This window comes from Hermetia illucens, chromosome 4, assembly GCF_905115235.1.
Source record: "Hermetia illucens chromosome 4, iHerIll2.2.curated.20191125, whole genome shotgun sequence".
In the NCBI taxonomy this organism is placed as follows: domain Eukaryota; kingdom Metazoa; phylum Arthropoda; class Insecta; order Diptera; family Stratiomyidae; genus Hermetia; species Hermetia illucens.
The window spans coordinates 11278680-11296722 of NC_051852.1; the positions used below are offsets into that span (position 1 = coordinate 11278680).

General features: G+C 42.6%; 1 protein-coding gene across 2 annotated transcripts; it reads left to right on the top strand.

Annotated features, from left to right (window-relative positions):
- Positions 1-10744: 10744 nt before the first annotated feature.
- On the top strand, positions 10745-17185 carry LOC119656176 (la1-like protein 13). 2 transcript variants are annotated; one of them, XM_038062522.1, is made up of 4 exons: positions 10745-10818; positions 16687-16758; positions 16826-16937; positions 17056-17185. In XM_038062522.1, the coding sequence occupies exons 1-4, from the start codon at positions 10797-10799 to the stop codon at positions 17147-17149; spliced, it is 300 nt and encodes a 99-aa protein (XP_037918450.1). In that variant the 5' UTR covers positions 10745-10796; the 3' UTR covers positions 17150-17185. The 2 variants fall into 2 exon arrangements, with proteins under 2 accessions (XP_037918450.1, XP_037918451.1); XM_038062523.1 differs by having other exon boundaries at positions 10781-10918.
- Positions 17186-18043: the final 858 nt, after the last annotated feature.

The following is an 18043-nucleotide window of genomic DNA, read 5'->3' on the forward strand; positions in this document are numbered from 1 at the left end:
AACCAACCAGTTCTCTGGATACAAGAAGCAATCAAGCCATCAGAAGCTTCCAAGCAGCAATTTGCAGAATACAGAGCTCCTCATCAAACCTGAAGTCTTGAACCACCCATGGCGTAAGCGTCCTCGACCAGCTATATGACAGAAGCTAGGAGCCCCTAGATTTCTTCGATAAGAAATTTACGGCGCTCAGAAGAAGTGCTCAGTTTACGAAAGAGAGCTTCAAAGCATCTAGAGCGCGCTTAAGTAGCTCCGTGATCTTGTCGAAGGTCGTCCGTTCCGAATCAAAATCGATCACAAATCATTCGCTTAGGCTTTTCAAAACAAGCCCTCGAGATCATCTTTCCGACAGGAATGCCAATTTGAATATATTACTCAATTCTCCACTAACATCATTCACGTGGCAGTCGCAGATAATGTTCCAGCGGATGCCATTTTCCGTATTTGGACCATTGACATCTCAGTCACCATCACTTCATTGGAACTTAAGACAGCTCAGGACCTCGACATTGAACTGAACCGCTTTCTTGATACTAGCTCGAGCTTGAAGTTTGTAAAGCTACGAGGGGATGATTTTACTGTACTAGTATATTGCGTCGTCTCTGCAGAAGATGCATATTCGACATCATCCACAGTCCATCACACCCACACCGGCCAGAGGACTACCAGGAGGATGATCTCCACCAAGTACGTGTGGCCAAGCATGTCCCGGACTTGTCTATCCAATAGGACAATTTGATGTTCCAGATTCGTGCTTTACCCAAGTGCAAATTGACATATTCGGACAACTTCCTAAGTCGCGTGGATACTCGTATCTGTTTACTTGCATTGACTGGTTTATTTGTTGGTAGGAAGCAACTTCTCTCGAAATGATTGCGAAAGCATCTACGTTTTCGTCAGGGTGGACAAGGTCAAAACGCCTTTACAGCCTCCATATGAAGGCCTTTATCTCATCATCGCTTAACCATCAACGGCGCAACAACCGAAATCCGGTCTAGGCTTGCCTTAATAAGGAAGACATCCCGGTTTTGCGCCCAGGTTCACCAATTCGATATCCCCAAAAGCTATCTGGTATCCTGGGTCACGCCATTGCTTCGTCTCAGGCAGGGTTTGTCTCGTCGCATATTATATGCTCGACATTAATGGGGAGGGGGAGTCTGTGAATTTAAGTCGCCTAGTTTCTGCACACTTATAAGTTTTAACACTAACCCTGGATTTGCAAACAAAGGCCAGTATAGCTACAATTCCGCCAACATCATTCTAGGGGAATTCAGACACCGCATTTTTGAGTTTCAGGCAGAGACAGAAGTCTCTTCGAACGTATTCTGCGGCCGGACAGAAAAATAAGGTTACATTCGCGCCATGCGGCCATCAAGGCACTTAGTTCCAACCAGGTGAACTGTAAACTAGATGTGAATACGTTTGCCTTGCACAATAAGGTTTGGATGCCCAGGGTTCCAGGCCATATTGGGTTATAATGCAAGGAAGCAGTGGATTAGCTGGCCAGGGAACGAGGAGGAAGTGCCGCTGACAATGACGCCAAGGAATAAAGAGTAACGGCTGAGGCAACTATACTGGGTGAACTTATCAGAAATTGAACCGCCCACTGTGATCATGAAGAGACCTCAACAAGAAGAGGTTCATGTGAATGCTCATTGGCCATTGACGAAAATAATCACTGGCGCAACAATCGATATTGGATCAGGGTCTTGGAGTGTGTTAGAGCACTTCATTCAAGACAGTAACGGTGCACTACACTGTAGAGGGTAATGTGGTCAGCGTTGCACTCGCCTGAGATTATTACCCTTCAGGTACTCATTCGCAGATCCTCGCTCGACATCCAGTTACGATAGCAAATCCCTCTGCCACCAGTGACATTTGATCCGTGACCTTCCGCTACGACAGCCCAGCGCTCTAACCACTTGAGTCATCAGGCCACTCTTAGTACTGAGTACATGCGCATCATTAATTCGTGATCTCTTAAAGTCGCCGTGTCCTCCTCTCAAAGAAAAAAAAATCGCAACGTTGGTGAAAGGCAACTTACGTCATCCGCCTCCAGTCAGGTTGAACGGAGCGTGGTTGGAACTCCGGAAGATATTGACATATTTGGGAGCCACAACCGCGAGACCGCACTTTACCGAGGTTAGGACGCGTTTATTAAATTGATGTATATGTTGAGGCATGTCATGAAGTGTGAATGGCGTCTAGGCAGAAGAGGTGCTTAATCCATATATTTGGGACTCCTTGTTGCATGTTCTATGTAAGGGTCTCCTCTGTTGTACAGGGTGCGGCAGCATAATTTCCTTTTTTCAAAACTCAATAAATACATGTCTAAAGTTCTTATTTACATTGTTTTGAAGATCAAATCTGTTAGGTGACGTCCCCCATTCTCCATACATAGCGTAAACCGATTTCTGGCGTTTGTCATGACTCTTGTTAGCATAGCAGGTGTTATGTTGGCAATTTCTTCTTGGATGTCGGTCTTCAAATCTTGTAGGGTTCTTGGACGGTTCACATAAACACGGGATTTCAAAAAACCCCATAGGAAAAAATCACAAGGGGACAGATCGGGAGAGCGTGCCGGCCATTCCAAATCGCCTCTAATTGAGATAAGGCGCTCTGGAAAGTGTTCCCTCAAAACAGCCATCGATGCTCTTGAAGTGTGTGCTGTTGCACCGTCTTGTTGGAACCAAGTGTCCCCCAAATCCAAATTTTCTAGCCGTGGGAAAAAAAAATCTGTAGCATGTTTACATACCGGTCCGAATTCACTGTCACTGTAATCTCATTTTCCTCAAAAAACCAGGGACCAATAATTCCAGCTGAGGAAATTGCACACCACACTGTGACTTTGGGTGAATGCAAAGGCTTTTGATACAATTCTCGAGGGTTGGTGTCAGCCCAGTAGCGCATGTTTTGTTTGTTAACCGACCCACACAAATGAAAATGGGCTTCATCGCTAAAAAAAACAATAGCACCCTCGGGAACGACATCAAGAAGAAGCTCACACGCGTTCATCCGAGAATTGAAGTCACGTTCTGAAAGTTTCTGCACTATCGCCATCTTATAGGGATGAAAATGAAGATCATCACGAAGAATTCTTCTCACAGAACGATCGGATAGTACAAGGGCAGATGCGTGTTTGCGCGCAGAACGCCGTGGCGATCGCAACATTGACGCTCTCACTGCTTCAATGTTCTCAGGTGATCTAACGGGCCGAGGGACTCCAGTTCTTCCTTTTGTCGCACTTGCAGTTTATCTGAATGTAGTGACCCATGTAACAATTGATTTGCGGTCTGGGACGGGAGCCAACGGGGCTAAATTAAAGCGATTCCGAAAAGTAAACCTCAACGGCAAAGGCACGCTCCTCACTATTCCAACGCATGATGGCGACTGAACCGTGTCGGGACAAAACTTTACAGTATCCTCTCTTGAACGAGACCACTAGCGCTCCGCTATGACATCAACTTAGTGGCGCGCACTTTAAAAAAGGAAGTTATGCTGCCGCACCCTGTATAACTTTGCGAGACCAGTACATGGCAGAAAACTGCTTTACGCCTGTGAGGGAGTGACATTGTTAGTTTGTTTTTCAGCCGATGTAGGCGTTGTTGGGTGTTCCTCCTGTTAATCTAGAGGTAGTCGGGCGCGTCAAGGCTTAGGATCAGAGGCCAGGAGGGGCGTCCCTTTGCTACAAACAGATATCGTAATTAGTGATTAGGTGGAGGGGGTTAAGACCGCTTGCGGTCAAAAAGTTATTAGATGAGAGGGTAATATCTAGGTGGCAGATAAGATGGAAGAAAATTGGGAAAGATTGGGTCACATATAAGCACGAAGCAATTATTTTTTTTTGTTGGGGAAATGGTCATGACGGCCGTAGTGGACAGCTCCATATATGTAGTGTTAGTATTCTCTTGTGACGTCTTATGTGTTTTGTTGTACGCAGACTGCTACTTGGCTGGTGGAAAGTTTTCATCGCGATCCTCAGCACCGGATTTATTTCAATCATGCGGTTGAGGTGTGCCATCCCTACGTACTCAGACTCTAGTCAAGGGCTCTTGCTACGATGTCTTACCGCAGGTTATTAGGTACCACGGAAACAGGAACGGCCCTCTGAGAGCATATGCTCCAGGAGTATTTCTGGTTTTGTGCCTTTGTTCCGGTTATTTGCGGTTGGCTTCCTTGTTGAAGAGTCATGGTGATTGTGACCATAGGCGGAGCTTCTTGTGAACTCAAACGTGAAGTTGTGCTTTATAGCTCAACTGTTGCACTTCTTAGTAGTGGCAGAGGTGTTATATAGGCTTTGAATCCTCTGCTATGAATGCTGGTTTTGAAATCAGTATAAATCAGAACTGGGTTGCTGGTAATGGTCGGACCCTGATGGTGGTCATCAAATCAATCCATGTCCGGAAAGGACCCCGGAGCTAGCCTTCGAATTTTGACCTTAAATCTCTGCGGTTTGCCTTTGGTGTTTATTTCCATCTTCTAAGGATTGTTACTTACAATTATTCAGAGAATCGTTAAAATAACAAATGTAATTGAATTGAAGCACAAACCTCAAAGCTCAACTGCAGGGAAGGGCGACCAACAGGGGAGATTTTCAGAGAGTTTTAGATAGAACATCTATCTCGTTTGAGGTGGTCGTTATTTGTGGATATACGGAATTTCCTTCTTCAAATCCAAGGTTAGTTTTGGTAATGCATATATGTAGTTACTGAGTCATGATTGGATATTTAGCACACATTTGACTTGGCTTTTTGTTCACCAAGACGTACATTAACAATGATTATTTATTATTTACCCCATTCACGCTCTAATCTCATTACCACCCATTCAACTATTTTGAGAACTCTATCCATGGAACTCAAGATGGGGACCATAATTATATATTTCAAATGAACTCTCGTATTTTTCCATGGCGAAAAATAGAATCCTATTTATGTTTACCAGCAAAAAAGTTTCCTATTTGCACCTCAAAATCAATATTCGTGTTCAATGATGTTTACTCTACGTAGAAACTGCTTTTTTCAAGCAACCAGAATCCACGTCTCCAGCAAGTGTTATGGCTTATTTTTGCTTCAAGTTTCCGAACTTGGTGCTTCCAAGTAATAACAAATAAACTCTTGTTTATTCTGGTTACACTGTGGCTAGTCGGGCGAATTATTGAGATTATGACAATGTACAATAATGCAAAGCATACAGCAAGTCACCTTTTATATAATTTGTATTGACGGGGGTTAGCTTGAGATACCCGTGGTCATCAGTGTTTTAGGAACTTTTAAGGTACCGATCTAACTCTGTTCCTAGAATGATTCCAGGGGCGTATAGGGAAATCCTGCCCAGGGTGAAAATGATGCGAGCCCCTCTATTATCCCTCCCTTCTTCACTTTTCTTCGGTGTCACGTCGCCGCACCAGCACTTTTCTTCACAGCGTCTGAAAGAAGATTTGAACCTGTAGATTTCGTATACGACCTCTCTAGTTTTACCAAAATTGTCCATTGATCGATATGGGAATAATACTCATTAAAATGTTGAAATATGTTACGCACGCGCACGCGAAGCAGCACCAATGGTCTATCACTTTTCCAAATCCTTCTTTTTGGAATAGATGTTGGGTTTTTGCTAATTATCAACAGTCACTTGGGCGTACGAAAGTAGGTTGCCAAAGCAGGTTCTCGAACTTATTGAAGTAGAACTTGGAAGAATGTGGTATATGTACGTGATCGAATTGCCTTATCAATTACAGAATTGGTAGCAGACCTGTGCACGTGCATAGGGAGAAGACAAGGAAGGATACCTTCAGAGGACACATGGGATGGAAATCTTACCGACGTCCCCGAAGAAATTGGGGAGGCCATAGAGGCTGAGAGGGTAGAAGCGAGCAGATAGGTGAACCTGTAGAACATAGAAGAAAGGAAGCTGAACTAGATTTTGTAGAGCTCAAGTCGGACGGCCAAACACAAGGAAGTGCCATGTCGGAGGAAGAGGACAATACTGGAGAAGGGCTGGAAGCGCTATCGGAGCCGATGGTCACCACTAAAATAGCCCTGGTAAATTTCCACCATCTAAAAATTGCATAATTATAAGGGTAAGTTCCAAGAATAACACTGGAACAGTGCCGGCTCAAAAATCCTGGGTGTACCGGGGACAAATTCGCGATCTCCAAGGAGGGAGGGGACGGATGGATGATGAAGGGAATGTCCGGATGGCTGTGGTTAGAGCGCTGGGCTGTCTTAGCGGAAGATTGCGGCTCAAATGTCACTGGAGGCAGAGGGATTTGTTATCGTGACTGAATGTCGGATACCAGTCGACTCAGCTGTGAATGGGTACCTGAGTCAAATCAGGGTAATAATCTGGAGCGAGGAGTTAGCTGAGGAGCCAGAGAATTTAATGGGCGGAGGGGTTAACTGGGCGGGAAAGCGGGAATTGCGAATGTGGGACCAGGAAGGTTTGAGCCTTCAACATTGGTCAGATATTCCTTTCTGGACTTACGCATTAGGGATTTGACCAAGGAATGCAGAGTTTTGAAAAGAACTAAGTCAGCATAGATTTTATAAAACAGGAACTTCTTCCTCGCAGTGTGTTTTTGACAAAGTTTTCTGCGGACTTGAGTGGTGAATCGGACAGGGTAAGAGTGTAAGCACTTAGGAGGGGAGGGGACGTAACAGGAAAGAAGATCAGATAAAGTGGTATAGAAGGTGTTGAGTGGTTGGCCAAACGTTAATGGAGAGAGGAGTAGAACCCAGTTGATTGCCGTCAGGACTGAGTTCAGACTTTCGAAATTTGCCTTACGAAAGTTAAACTTGGTAGGCTTGCACGTAACAGGGGAGTGTAGTCGGGATATCTGAGTATCGAACTCGAGAGCAGGATGATAGGCGTCGGGAGCCACATAAGAGGGAGCACGAGAGGATTGGGAAACGCAATGCACAGGAAGAAAGAAGAAAGGTTAAACTGGAGGGCGACACAGGTGTACATGAAGATGGATAAAGGAAGGGAACAGTGGGTGGAGTTATTAGGGAGGGATGAAGGCCGGGAGTAGCAGGCCAGGAGAGCATAGGCACGTGAGCATAGGAAGATGAAAGTCGCCACAGAGGATGAAAGGAAGCGAGAGGAACAAAACCACTAGGACTGTTGAAGAAATCCTCGTACAGAGAAGGGTAACTGAGGTAGGGGAAATATACTCGGGATATGATAAAGGAGGAGTTGATGGAATGACTCGCATGGTGACAGAATCATAGGTGCAGGAGGAGGGGGGGAAAGATGATTTCAGCACGGAGAAGGGATTTAATAGCTATTAGGGCACCTTCGCCGGTTGTATTGCAAAGTTCACCGTAATCTCTGTCACAACGAAAGATAAAGTAAACTTCGAGGAGCTCGGAGTCAAAATTCTGTCATCCAACCAGGTTATAGACAGTTTGGTCATTAGACCCTTTACATTTTGATAAATCAGTGTAAAGTTGTGAGAATCATTTACGTTTGGCAAGGTAGGCGGGCAGGCCGGAAATTTTCTCGGAGCTTAATCCTCTGATAAGGCTTGAGGAAGACTCCATGTAGCCAAACGGAAGATTGGACGATAGCATCGAAGTCGCCTTAGCTCTTTCGTGACGAAGACCCTAGAGCGCGGCCTGGACATCCACTTAAGGACGATCATTGAGAGGACGCCCTTTTTCAAATGTTAGCACCCCTATCTCAAAGGCAAATCCATACAAAGCTATCAAGGGAGCTCCAATCCTATAGTACCCATGCTGACAAATAATGTGATTTAATCTAACCTGGGAGGTAGGTGTTAGACCAGAGCTGTGAGCAGAGGGGTGCTTCAGAGTGGCGTGATCTTTTTGATGTTTTGATTGATAGTGATAGATTCTATGGATATGGACAGTTTCGGCCTGAAGGTGATGGCGTATGCTATGCTATGCTATGAATGAATTCGGGAAAGGCGTGTGTGCTACAAAATACTGACTCAGCATAAATACAATCAAAAAGGGAACTGATGCTATTTACCATCAAGATAAGGGTACTGGAATTTCACCTCTCACGGGTAAATGGGCAAAGATTGGCACTTTTTTCCAATGTCAAGTATTTGGATCCAAATAAAATTGGAGGCTTCTACGTCTGCAAGGGGACCTTTGTAAGAAGATGAGATATTCGGCCGACGATTGTTCTCCGGAAATCTGGATATACAGGCTTGGTTGGTCCCATCCAAGTGCATGGGTCTATAGGGTGTTGACAGGAGCTGGGTAAGAAATGTAAAGAAACAAGCTTGATAGGATTCCAAGAAGTACTTGTGCAGGTGCTATTGGGTGTCCCTCAATGCACTCCTACATCTCCTTCTCTTGGACCTCCACAGTTAATATACTGTAGCGTGCTGTACTGTCACACTACATGAGTACGGATATTGGTCAGCAAAATCTTACGAAAATATGTTAATAACACGCAAGCCATGCTCTTTAACAGAAATTTTGGATAATATTTTTGAATTAGGGTGCAGTGGAAAATCGGCGATGAATTGCATATAGTCGACTCGTACGGTCTTCCGCGATTTGTGAGTGTAATCTAAGCCGAGGTACTGCTGATACTGGATGTTTGACCATTCAGATTTTGCATCCAATGGGGACATCCTCTAGCGGACTTGGCGGCATGCTCAAAGTCACCTAACTCTGAGTTTCCGCTCATAGGAAAATAGAGGAGAATGACCAGGCCATCAAACTGGTCAGGGGGGCTCTACTCTTGAGATTCCCCCGGTGGTCGCAGTCAGCGTCCTGCTAGCGACTGTAGAGGGTGCTTAATATTAATAGTACTTAATAGCCATTCACTACTGGCGAACGTTCACCGCCTACGCCAAATCAAAGGGGATTTGGTTCTCCTATACCAAGACCCAATTGCGTGAGCTTTTGAGCCTGATGAATGCCTATACGTACAGGATTATCATGGTTTGCACGGGGCACTGGGTTATAAGGGAGATCTCTAGTCGCAGGGAGGGGGGGGGGGGGGGGGAATCTTTCGTAAATGCTACAGGCTGGCTCTGAAGATCTGGATTCTGCTCCTCTTCCTCTTCGCAGGCATGGTTCTAGGATCGAAATGGCGCAGCACAGTGCATAATTGGGCTCCCGGAGCGGCCCCTGATGCGTAACTTTCCCTAACGAGTGTGTGATACTTGTTTCAACGCTAGCCACATCTGGAGGATCTTCTTTTATCGTTTTGTTGAACGTTTATTATATCAAAAATACAAGTGGTTCACTATTATAATTTTCGCGCGTATTGGCAGATGCAGGCCTGGTGGGAAGGCAAAGGAAAGGACTGTCTCCTTTTGAAATTTTCTCGGGGGTCCGCCCAAATATAGATGGATTGTTTAATTTAAGGAGGCGCATGATTTTTACTTCAAGTTTGGGGGGGGGGGGACGGGGGGACGTAGATATAATAAAAATAAAAGATTATGTTTATGACGAGTCTTTTTTTTAACCGTGGGAAAAGCGAAGATTATTTTTTTTTAAGAAAATAATCCATTCTGAGTGCATTTTGTTTCTTTTTTTGTTCTTCCATGTAATAACCATTGAATAAAAGAAAGTTTTTTTTTTGTTAAAAAATTACACGTAAATTAAGTTTAATAGATGTTAGGATAGTTTTACGTTTGTCGAAGAAATTAGAATGGAACTGCAAAGTTGGTTCAAGGTTTGTTAATTTTTACATGTTTATTCGGAAAATTAAATTAGTATCTCTTCATTGTCGCTGTAAATATTTACATATGCAGGGAAATTTCCATACACATTCAAATATATATTCAATTTATTTTATATAATTTTGGAAATCAATATAATAAAATTTATTAATAATTTTGTCGTTTAAATTAGAAAATGATTTCATAGATCTGATTGGAAGGCTCGTGTACATGTGGATTATGCAAAAGGCAAAGGTTCATGTGAACCGCTTTTAAACCTCTGCCAAAAATAATTCGTGCCCATATAAATGTGCTTACGTAGAAATGATGGACCTGTTGCGATGGGTGGTGGTTCCCATATCAACAAACTAGCGACGAAAAGTATGATGTCAAGGTTATAGCCATAATAAAGCTATTCCAAGCTTAACGTCTAACTAAACAAAATAAAGTAATAAGTGAAAATATCAACAAATCTACTATGTATGGTCGAATGCAAATAGGCATTGATGTATATATTTAACTTGAAAAGAAATTGAGCATAAGCTTTGGAATAATAATGTTCATAATTGAGGGTTTTGTATTAAATGACAACCTGAAACAGATTGATTTACTTTCTGTTTGCCTGTCTGCCATAAATTTTTTAAGAATATTGAACCTATTGTCACGAAATTTGATAGAAATGACATATCTGTATGCGATAATGAAATGACAGACCTTGACCTTTGCTTTCTGAACTATCCCTATTTTTAATATTAGTTTAAAACAGTCCCAGAATTTCAAAATAATTCTTTATATAAAATTGAACAAAGTGTAGTATGATAACCTCTCCTCACAACAGAGAATATATAAATTACGCTGATATCTGCTCGAATAAATATAATATTTATACATATATACAAAAAAAGAGATTATGAAAAAATTGCTATCAATTTCTCGCAACCAGTTTTTTTACAATGCTGATGCTGTGGTAACCCAAAGTAGTTTCCCCTAGAGATAGCAACAAAACCTCTCATACTTTAAGTGTTGGCTTAATTTTTTATAAAGTGATGAATAAAGATGCACGTACGAGAACTTTTCCTTTTAACAACAGGCATAGAGAGGGAAGTATGCTTTGCTTGTTCTACAAAGATCAGAGGTCCCATGAGGCAGCATGTGTGAATCAAGTAATTCGTGTATGTAAATTATATCCGAATTTAGTCGCTATAAAAGTGGTTATAAGCTTGTGTTCCTATGTTCCCCGGTTCAATTGTACTTTAGAAACGTGAAATCTTGGTAAGCGATAGTGTCGGCAAGTGTAGTTTTAGTTTATGATTTAGCTGGGTTCGCACGAATTAACAAACCACCAAAATACTTTAATTTGAGTATATCAATCTAAAGATTTGATTAGTGAAGTCTTTTTATCAAAAAGTGCAATATTTAGTTGTAAATCGTAATTATCGGGGGAGTAAAGTGTCAAACCCTATTAGTAAAAAGTGGTCCTTATTGAGGGTGGTATTGGTGTAGATAGTGCAGGTGAACTCGTTTCAGAAGAACAATATAGTGCTTTTGCTATCAATTTGAGTATTACTTTGGTGGTCTTAGAAGCCCACAAAGATAAAATATTTTAGAAATTTCTCCTAAGTTTTGAAATCCACTCACTCCACTCCACTCCACTTCATCATCTCCAGATACGACTATGCGTACCTATTAGGCACCATTGGCTGTTTTCCCCTTTGCCAGCGCTACTGCATAATATGCCAAGGAAATTATAGATTAACTTTTGGGACATTTACAAAACCCTATAACCATGCAACAGAAGGAGGTGGAATAAAAAAGCAAAAGAAGTTTCCGTTTTTGAAAAAAAATCTCAATTATTTGTCCGGTATTTCGGGAACCAGTTGTTTCTTCCCTTAATGCGAATGCTTAGAAAATTTCGCGGGATTTTTTCCATTCTTAGTCCTATAATCATCCTTGCAATACTGGCTAGTAAAGAATTTTCAATTTCGACTAAGTAGGATGGAAGGGAGAAAATCCTCCCGCCATCGGAGGAAACGCGGGAACCGGTGAATCGCTCCCTTTCTCTTCTAAATTTCAGATAAATTCGCTGATCTGAATCAACTGGGCATTCACACCTTTAGGTTTCATACCGACTACACCTATTTGAGCAGTCAGGGGCTGCCTAGAGTTTGGTCGAGGCAGTATGCGAGTGCCACAGGAAGTTTATGAGAAAGTCGTTGGGGTACAAACGTTTGTTGGGAATGACGCAAGTTGGTAGGGTAACCAGTTCTATCATCTTGTAAAAGGTTTTCCGAGTTGTACGTGTCAGTGGGACCTATAGACCCCCCATAGCAACCCGGCTAAAGTTGCAGCTGCTCGACTCCGGTTCCGAAATAGAAAATGTCGGAAGCAGCGCGTTGCAAACTAGAAAAATAACTGAGCTGCTACCACTGGAAAGACAAACTGCTGGTCAATTTACTTCAAGGTCACTGAGGACATATGCGGTGAAGACTACACAGCTTTGGAAGTCTATAGACTGTAGATTTCCAGAACCGTGTAGGCGGCTGCTTACTGGGATGGCCAGTTGAATGCATAAAGGTAGTAAAGAGCCGCTATTGCAGATCTAGGCACAGCAAGTGTTTACATCGGACTCTTTCAGAACAATCCCCATAATGCTGATATAAGTGCGAATTAAAGGAGCTTTTACGCAACTATATAGGCGACTGCATAGCGCCAAGAAATAAGCACAATGTACTTGGAAAAGAGTCTGCGAATTCAGCGACTTTATCAAGGATACAAAAAATATACACTTAAATATACGGAGTGTGATAGGGGAAGAAGATCCTGCCGGTTTAACGTGAGTGATAGGGTAGGTATGACCCCACCGCTCTTTCAGGACACGGATTGCTTTGGTGACCACAATCACAGTCCCACCGTTTCTAGCGCAGTGGTACTGATCCATACTAGTAAATGCGAGCCCTATCTAATAGCTCTACCGCTACTAAGTAATAAGGGGTCTGATTTGCACAGTGCAACTCCAGAAACAGCGAGATAAATAAAAGCAAGACACGCCGTTGATAGAATCTAATCGATGAGGTAAATGGGGATCCGCGGTGTCTCGGTTATAAATTTGCTACCTGGAAAATCGGGGGTTGGGAGAAACCCTGCACGCTAAGTGTTGACTAGATGGACTGCATTATACAGGCATTACTCCTCAGACTCCCGTATGGGTCGATAGCATCAGCGCTGAAGGCGTCAAGGACTGCCCGCTTTTCACCATGAAAGAGCTCGAAGAGGCAGTTCCCACCATAGCAAATAAGAAGGCGCCAGGCGCTGGTGATATCCCAGCGGAAGTTCATGAACTAGTATTCCGCCAACAGTCAGTCAGAGGAAAATGAAGACCAAGTCGGGATTCATATTAGGACCGGACCTCTGGAACGCTTCGATAGTTTGCTAAGACTTGACTTACCAGAAGAGTCGCGCCTGATCTGTTATGCAGACAACGTTGCGGCAATTGTTGGCGGACGCACTGTTGAACAGGCGGGAAGCAGACTTGGCATATTGCTGGATATTGGATGACTGCACATGGTTTCAACCTTGCACTTGAAAAAACTTTGTTGTCGCTTCCCGAGAATCCCGACTCTGCGCCCCAAATTGATCGGCCAGTTGATTGAAGAGTCAAAACTGGGGGTTAAAAACTTTGTTTTAATTCTCGACTCGAAGATGAGATTTTTTTTTGGAACAAATCAAAGCAGCAGCGGACAAGGTTGCTGCTGGAGCGTGGGCCTAGACTCTGCTAATGGAATGTTGGGGGCCTCATATTTACCAGGAGGAGTCTTTATAGGAGCAACGCAGTCCGTTGTACTCTATGGCGTAGAGGTATGGACTGTTGCTCTTGGCAAGAAGGTTTATTGTAACGTAGAGGTATGGACTGATGCTCTTGACAAGAAGGTGTATCGTAATCGCCGCTTTGCGAGTCACGTCTACCTGTCAAACTGTGTCAAAATCGGCCATGATATGATCGCGGTAGCGATCCCCGTTGTCCTCCTTGCTAAGGAACGTAAGCCTACTCGGCGCAAAAACAAAAAAAAAAACAAATTCGATAAGGAGCTATGCCCGCGATCTGTGCGCTTACCATGAAACTTCCACAAGGAGGCAAATCACAAATAAAGCCGAAAGTATATCCCCGAGAAATATTGGTGGAGATTATGCTCTAAGAGGGTCATGCCAGTTTCCATGACACCATATAAGCTCCGATTAGCTTCCGTGGTAAGGGTAATTTCAGATGAGTCCCTTGCAGACCCGGGTTTGGTCGCCTCCCTCAAGTACGTGGGAATGGCGCTCGCCAAAGGCATCATTGGAAGCGGCCTGGTCCCGAGGAACGCTATGAAACCTACATCTTTTAGTTTATGGTTTAACTGGGTTCGGACAAATTAATATATCACTAAAGTACTTTAATTTTATTATATTTCAATCTGGAGATTAGACCAGTGAATTATTTTTATGGAAAGGTGCAATATTGAGTTGTAAATCATAAATTATTAATGTAAATTTTTTGTGCCAAGTACGAGTGTACCTATCGGTCAAAAGTGGTCCATAGGTTTGGTAGTACCATTTGAGTGTAGACAAGTCAAAGTTGAACCCGGGTTTTTTCAACATTTCCAGTGAAAATTTAATAGCAAATAGAATATTGAAGTTAATCTGGAGCATGTTTCTATAGTGGTAACGTGGTAACGTGGTAACGTTAAGTTAGAGTTAGTGGTATATGACAGTGGGCCGGGGTGGGGGCGAACATGCTGAGGTTGGTGTTGGTGTTGATAGTGCAGAAGAACTCGGTTTACAGCAGGAGGATGGCATTTTTGGCATCAATTTATTTCATTAGTTTAGCTTACAAGAAGGGACAGTTACGCCCTGATCGCCCCGTCGTCTAGACCTAACCCCATTGTCTTCTTAAGACACGAATTGATTTTATTACCCCAATCAGAACTCCGCTGTGACAAGCAACAAGGATACCAGTCTGTACTGAGTTCATGGTCTAGCATTCATACTTAAGGATGCAAGATTTACCTAAATCTGTACTCTGTACCGAACCAACGAGGGAGGTAAGGCATGTTTGAGGCCCGAAAGGTTTTTATCCGCTTAGACGTAACCAACAATTTCCATATTGGTATAGACGACATATTGCCAGTAGCCTTCAGATGCCAGATCTGAACGCCAAGTCAAAATGAGGCCGGCACAAGCCAACTTTAATCACGGTGAGGCAGCATAATACCGGTTCCACAAAGCATGTACGCAAAGAGAACAGCGATTGCAGTAACAAGTGAAGGCTACCTAATCTCAAGTTGATTCAAGCTTGCAATAGACAAACCATACAGAAGACAATGGCACGTTCAGAACTAGGATTCATGGGAGCTACAATCAATCGAATCCATATCCAAGGTTACTAAGCTCATCCCAAGAAAAGATAGATAAATCGTTTAATTACGATCTATATATCCGTAGTTTATACTGAGTGCAGGCTTAAGGACTACCTAAAGCCTCTCACTAAGTTGCGAGTCCAGCAGCCGAGTTGTACCGCACAACACTCGAGTCCGCAAGGAGCTCTACCCTCGATGAAGATAAAATCGCACAGATGCGGACAGCAACCCTTCTGTACTATTGCCCGCAGTTGCGAATTATTCAACGCTTCCATTATTTTATTTATTTTTGATCCGAATCTCTGGGACTTGTTTTTACAAATTTAAGGGGATTCTGCTAAAGTCCTTGATTTGGTAGAAGGGGAGCAGAGGTCATTACCATAGTCAAGATGGTTAAGAAATGGTATTATACTCCATCAAACGCTCTTCTTCGTCTAACCACGAAAGAGTTGCGTCGCTCACAGAGTGTTCCCTTGCGGATCACGCTTTGGATTCCGCGGGAATTATATCTCGTTGTAACACGTGGCATTTTCTGCAGTCATTCGTCGGTATGATAAAAACTTTGAATTTCTCTGTAATACAGTACTTTGGATACTCTTACTATCAACACTGCAGGAGGCTTCCTCAAAATCGACAAAAGACAGCCGCAGGGTCGCTTCAAAAGGACTTAAACCACAACCCAGCTTTTCATTGTTGTTAAACCTCTTAGATTTACTTTAACGATTACGTATGAGGGGTGGAACCTCGCCCGATCTTATACTATTGAAAATGCTTCTGCGATTCCATTAGCTACTGTCCATCGTGGATAAGGAACCGACTTGAACCTAATGTCCTATCCGGACTATCGAGGAATTGACGACTGCTTGCCGGACCTTTCGTGAGGCGATATATGGAACCGAATTTTCTTTTCGGCAGCTGTTGCCAGCTATTGTGTCCCTTTCGGGTGGGGACGATGTAGGTAAGTGATATTGGTGTGTCGATGTTACCTGGATGGTTTTCTTGCGTATGTTTCTTCATCTTGTCCTAGTAGGAAACGGATGCATCCGAAAAACTGATCTTGGATGCATCTACTTACTTCCTCGAAACTTGTTAGGAGAGCAAACATGGATCTATTGCCGAGAATGTTGCGCGTGTTGCGAATCCACCAAATTTCCCACAGGGGAATTTTTAAGTATCATTCGGTAAGATCCGAAATGAATCTTTAGTAAGCTCTGCGTTTGGTTCCTGGTGGGATGTGCGAAGCTATAAACTGCTGCGCAATATCTATTGTTATGAAAGACACTGCCACGTGCTCGGAGTAATTCGCAGTCACGTGCTCGCAACCACGTGGGCGCATATCAATGCACTGCATCATATACACGGCACTAACAGCAGCCTTTATGCGCAGAATTTGCCTCACGCAACTCCCGGCACAGTCGAACGAGTGCAAGACTTTCCCGTCTCCATAAAATTTCTAAGAATGTGTTTAGAGTTAAGTCTCCTGTGTACAGTCTTCTTGGGTAGGACATAATAGGACAGTATCGTTGTAATAAATACAAAGTAACGAGAATGCTTTTTAGCTATAATTAGGGCTTTGCACATTATCATCTCCCTGAAATATTCATTTGAAAGTAATTTAATATCAAAACTTTCCTTTGACTCTTTTAGATAATATTGAAAAAATGAAGGCATTCGCAGTTTTGTTCTTCGCTCTTTTGGCTGTAGCTTTTGCTGCAAATGGTAAATTTTTTCTTTCGCGATATTCTTTTTTTGAATCTTTATTAAAATTTCCTATTTTCTATAATAGAATGTGAGTTTGGTGAAGAAAAACACAAATGGGATGTCGGTACTGATTATAATCCAATTGGTAAATGCATTTCCTACAAGTGCTTGCCAGGAGGTGGACTTAGCGCCAAAACGTAAGTAGGACACTCAATTATGACTCACTTTGTGTTAAGCTTTAGATATGAATGAAATCGCGAAATTTAGGATAACATTTTAAAAATGATACTTATTGAATTTTTTTCTCATTTGCAGTTGTCCGGAAGAAGTAGCTATTGGTTGCGAGAAACTACCAGAAGATCTTACAAAACCGTATCCTGAATGCTGTCCGAAATTCAAGTGTGCTTAAGACTTAGAAATGAAATAAAAAAATATTTTTGGTAAAGGGTTTGAGTATTTCTGTGACTTCTGTCTACTTCTTTCTGCGGTGTAGGGTATCCACGTTGCTTTCCTTGCACCTTTCCTTCATTAATTTCATTATCAATATTCATGTCCTGACCATTCCTGACATGAAGCCGAATTTGAAAGCAGGCAACGAGGGTCAACAGTATGGATGGTTTTGTTGGTGAGGTGTTGATGTATAACAAAAGTGAGATCCTTTCAAAGTGTAATATTTCATTACCATTACCAAGCGTCATCACGCGTCACCAAACATCATAATATCACAACATCACTTAACATCACAACACCACTTAACATCCCCACCCACCAGAGAAATGACGATGATATTACTCTTGTAAAAAGTAACGTTTTGTAATGCCCGTGCCGATGTGATATCATAGTAGAAAACATTACCAAATATCACTAACTATCGTTGGCATGTATTGTTCGATACATCAGCCTGTTCTTTTTAGTGCAAGTGACGGTGGTGTTTGCGGAGTACTTAGCCGATACCGACTGTCGCTGGGGGAATCTCTTCCATCATAGTAATCCAAAATAGTTCAATTTTGATATGCAATTTTAGAATTTATCAATTATAATTTGTTATGGTTTTTGTGGAGCACTTGATGGGGTGGTCCTGGAATTACGTGATTCAGAACACAAAGACTGCAAACTTTTCGGAGAAGCTGAACATATTTGTATAAAAATCAACGATCAACGTGAGTGCTATGCCCTGAGTCATAAAAATTTTCAGTGGTGGATTTATATTTTTGAATCTGGGTCGTCTGCTCTTTCGGTTGAGATGTAATTTCCAGGAAGCTGACAATATTCGATTTTTAGTCATTTTCAGGGCCTGGAAATT

Bases quoted from the DNA above. Each gene is read 5' to 3' on its own strand.
- LOC119656176 (XM_038062522.1), top strand. From the start codon at position 10,797: ATGTGTGAATCAAGTAATTCGT. The intron at 10,819-16,686 runs GTATGTAAATTA...TGACTCTTTTAG, and splicing joins GTGTGAATCAAGTAATTCGT to ATAATATTGAAAAAATGAAG. The intron at 16,938-17,055 runs GTAAGTAGGACA...TCTCATTTGCAG, and splicing joins GGTGGACTTAGCGCCAAAAC to TTGTCCGGAAGAAGTAGCTA.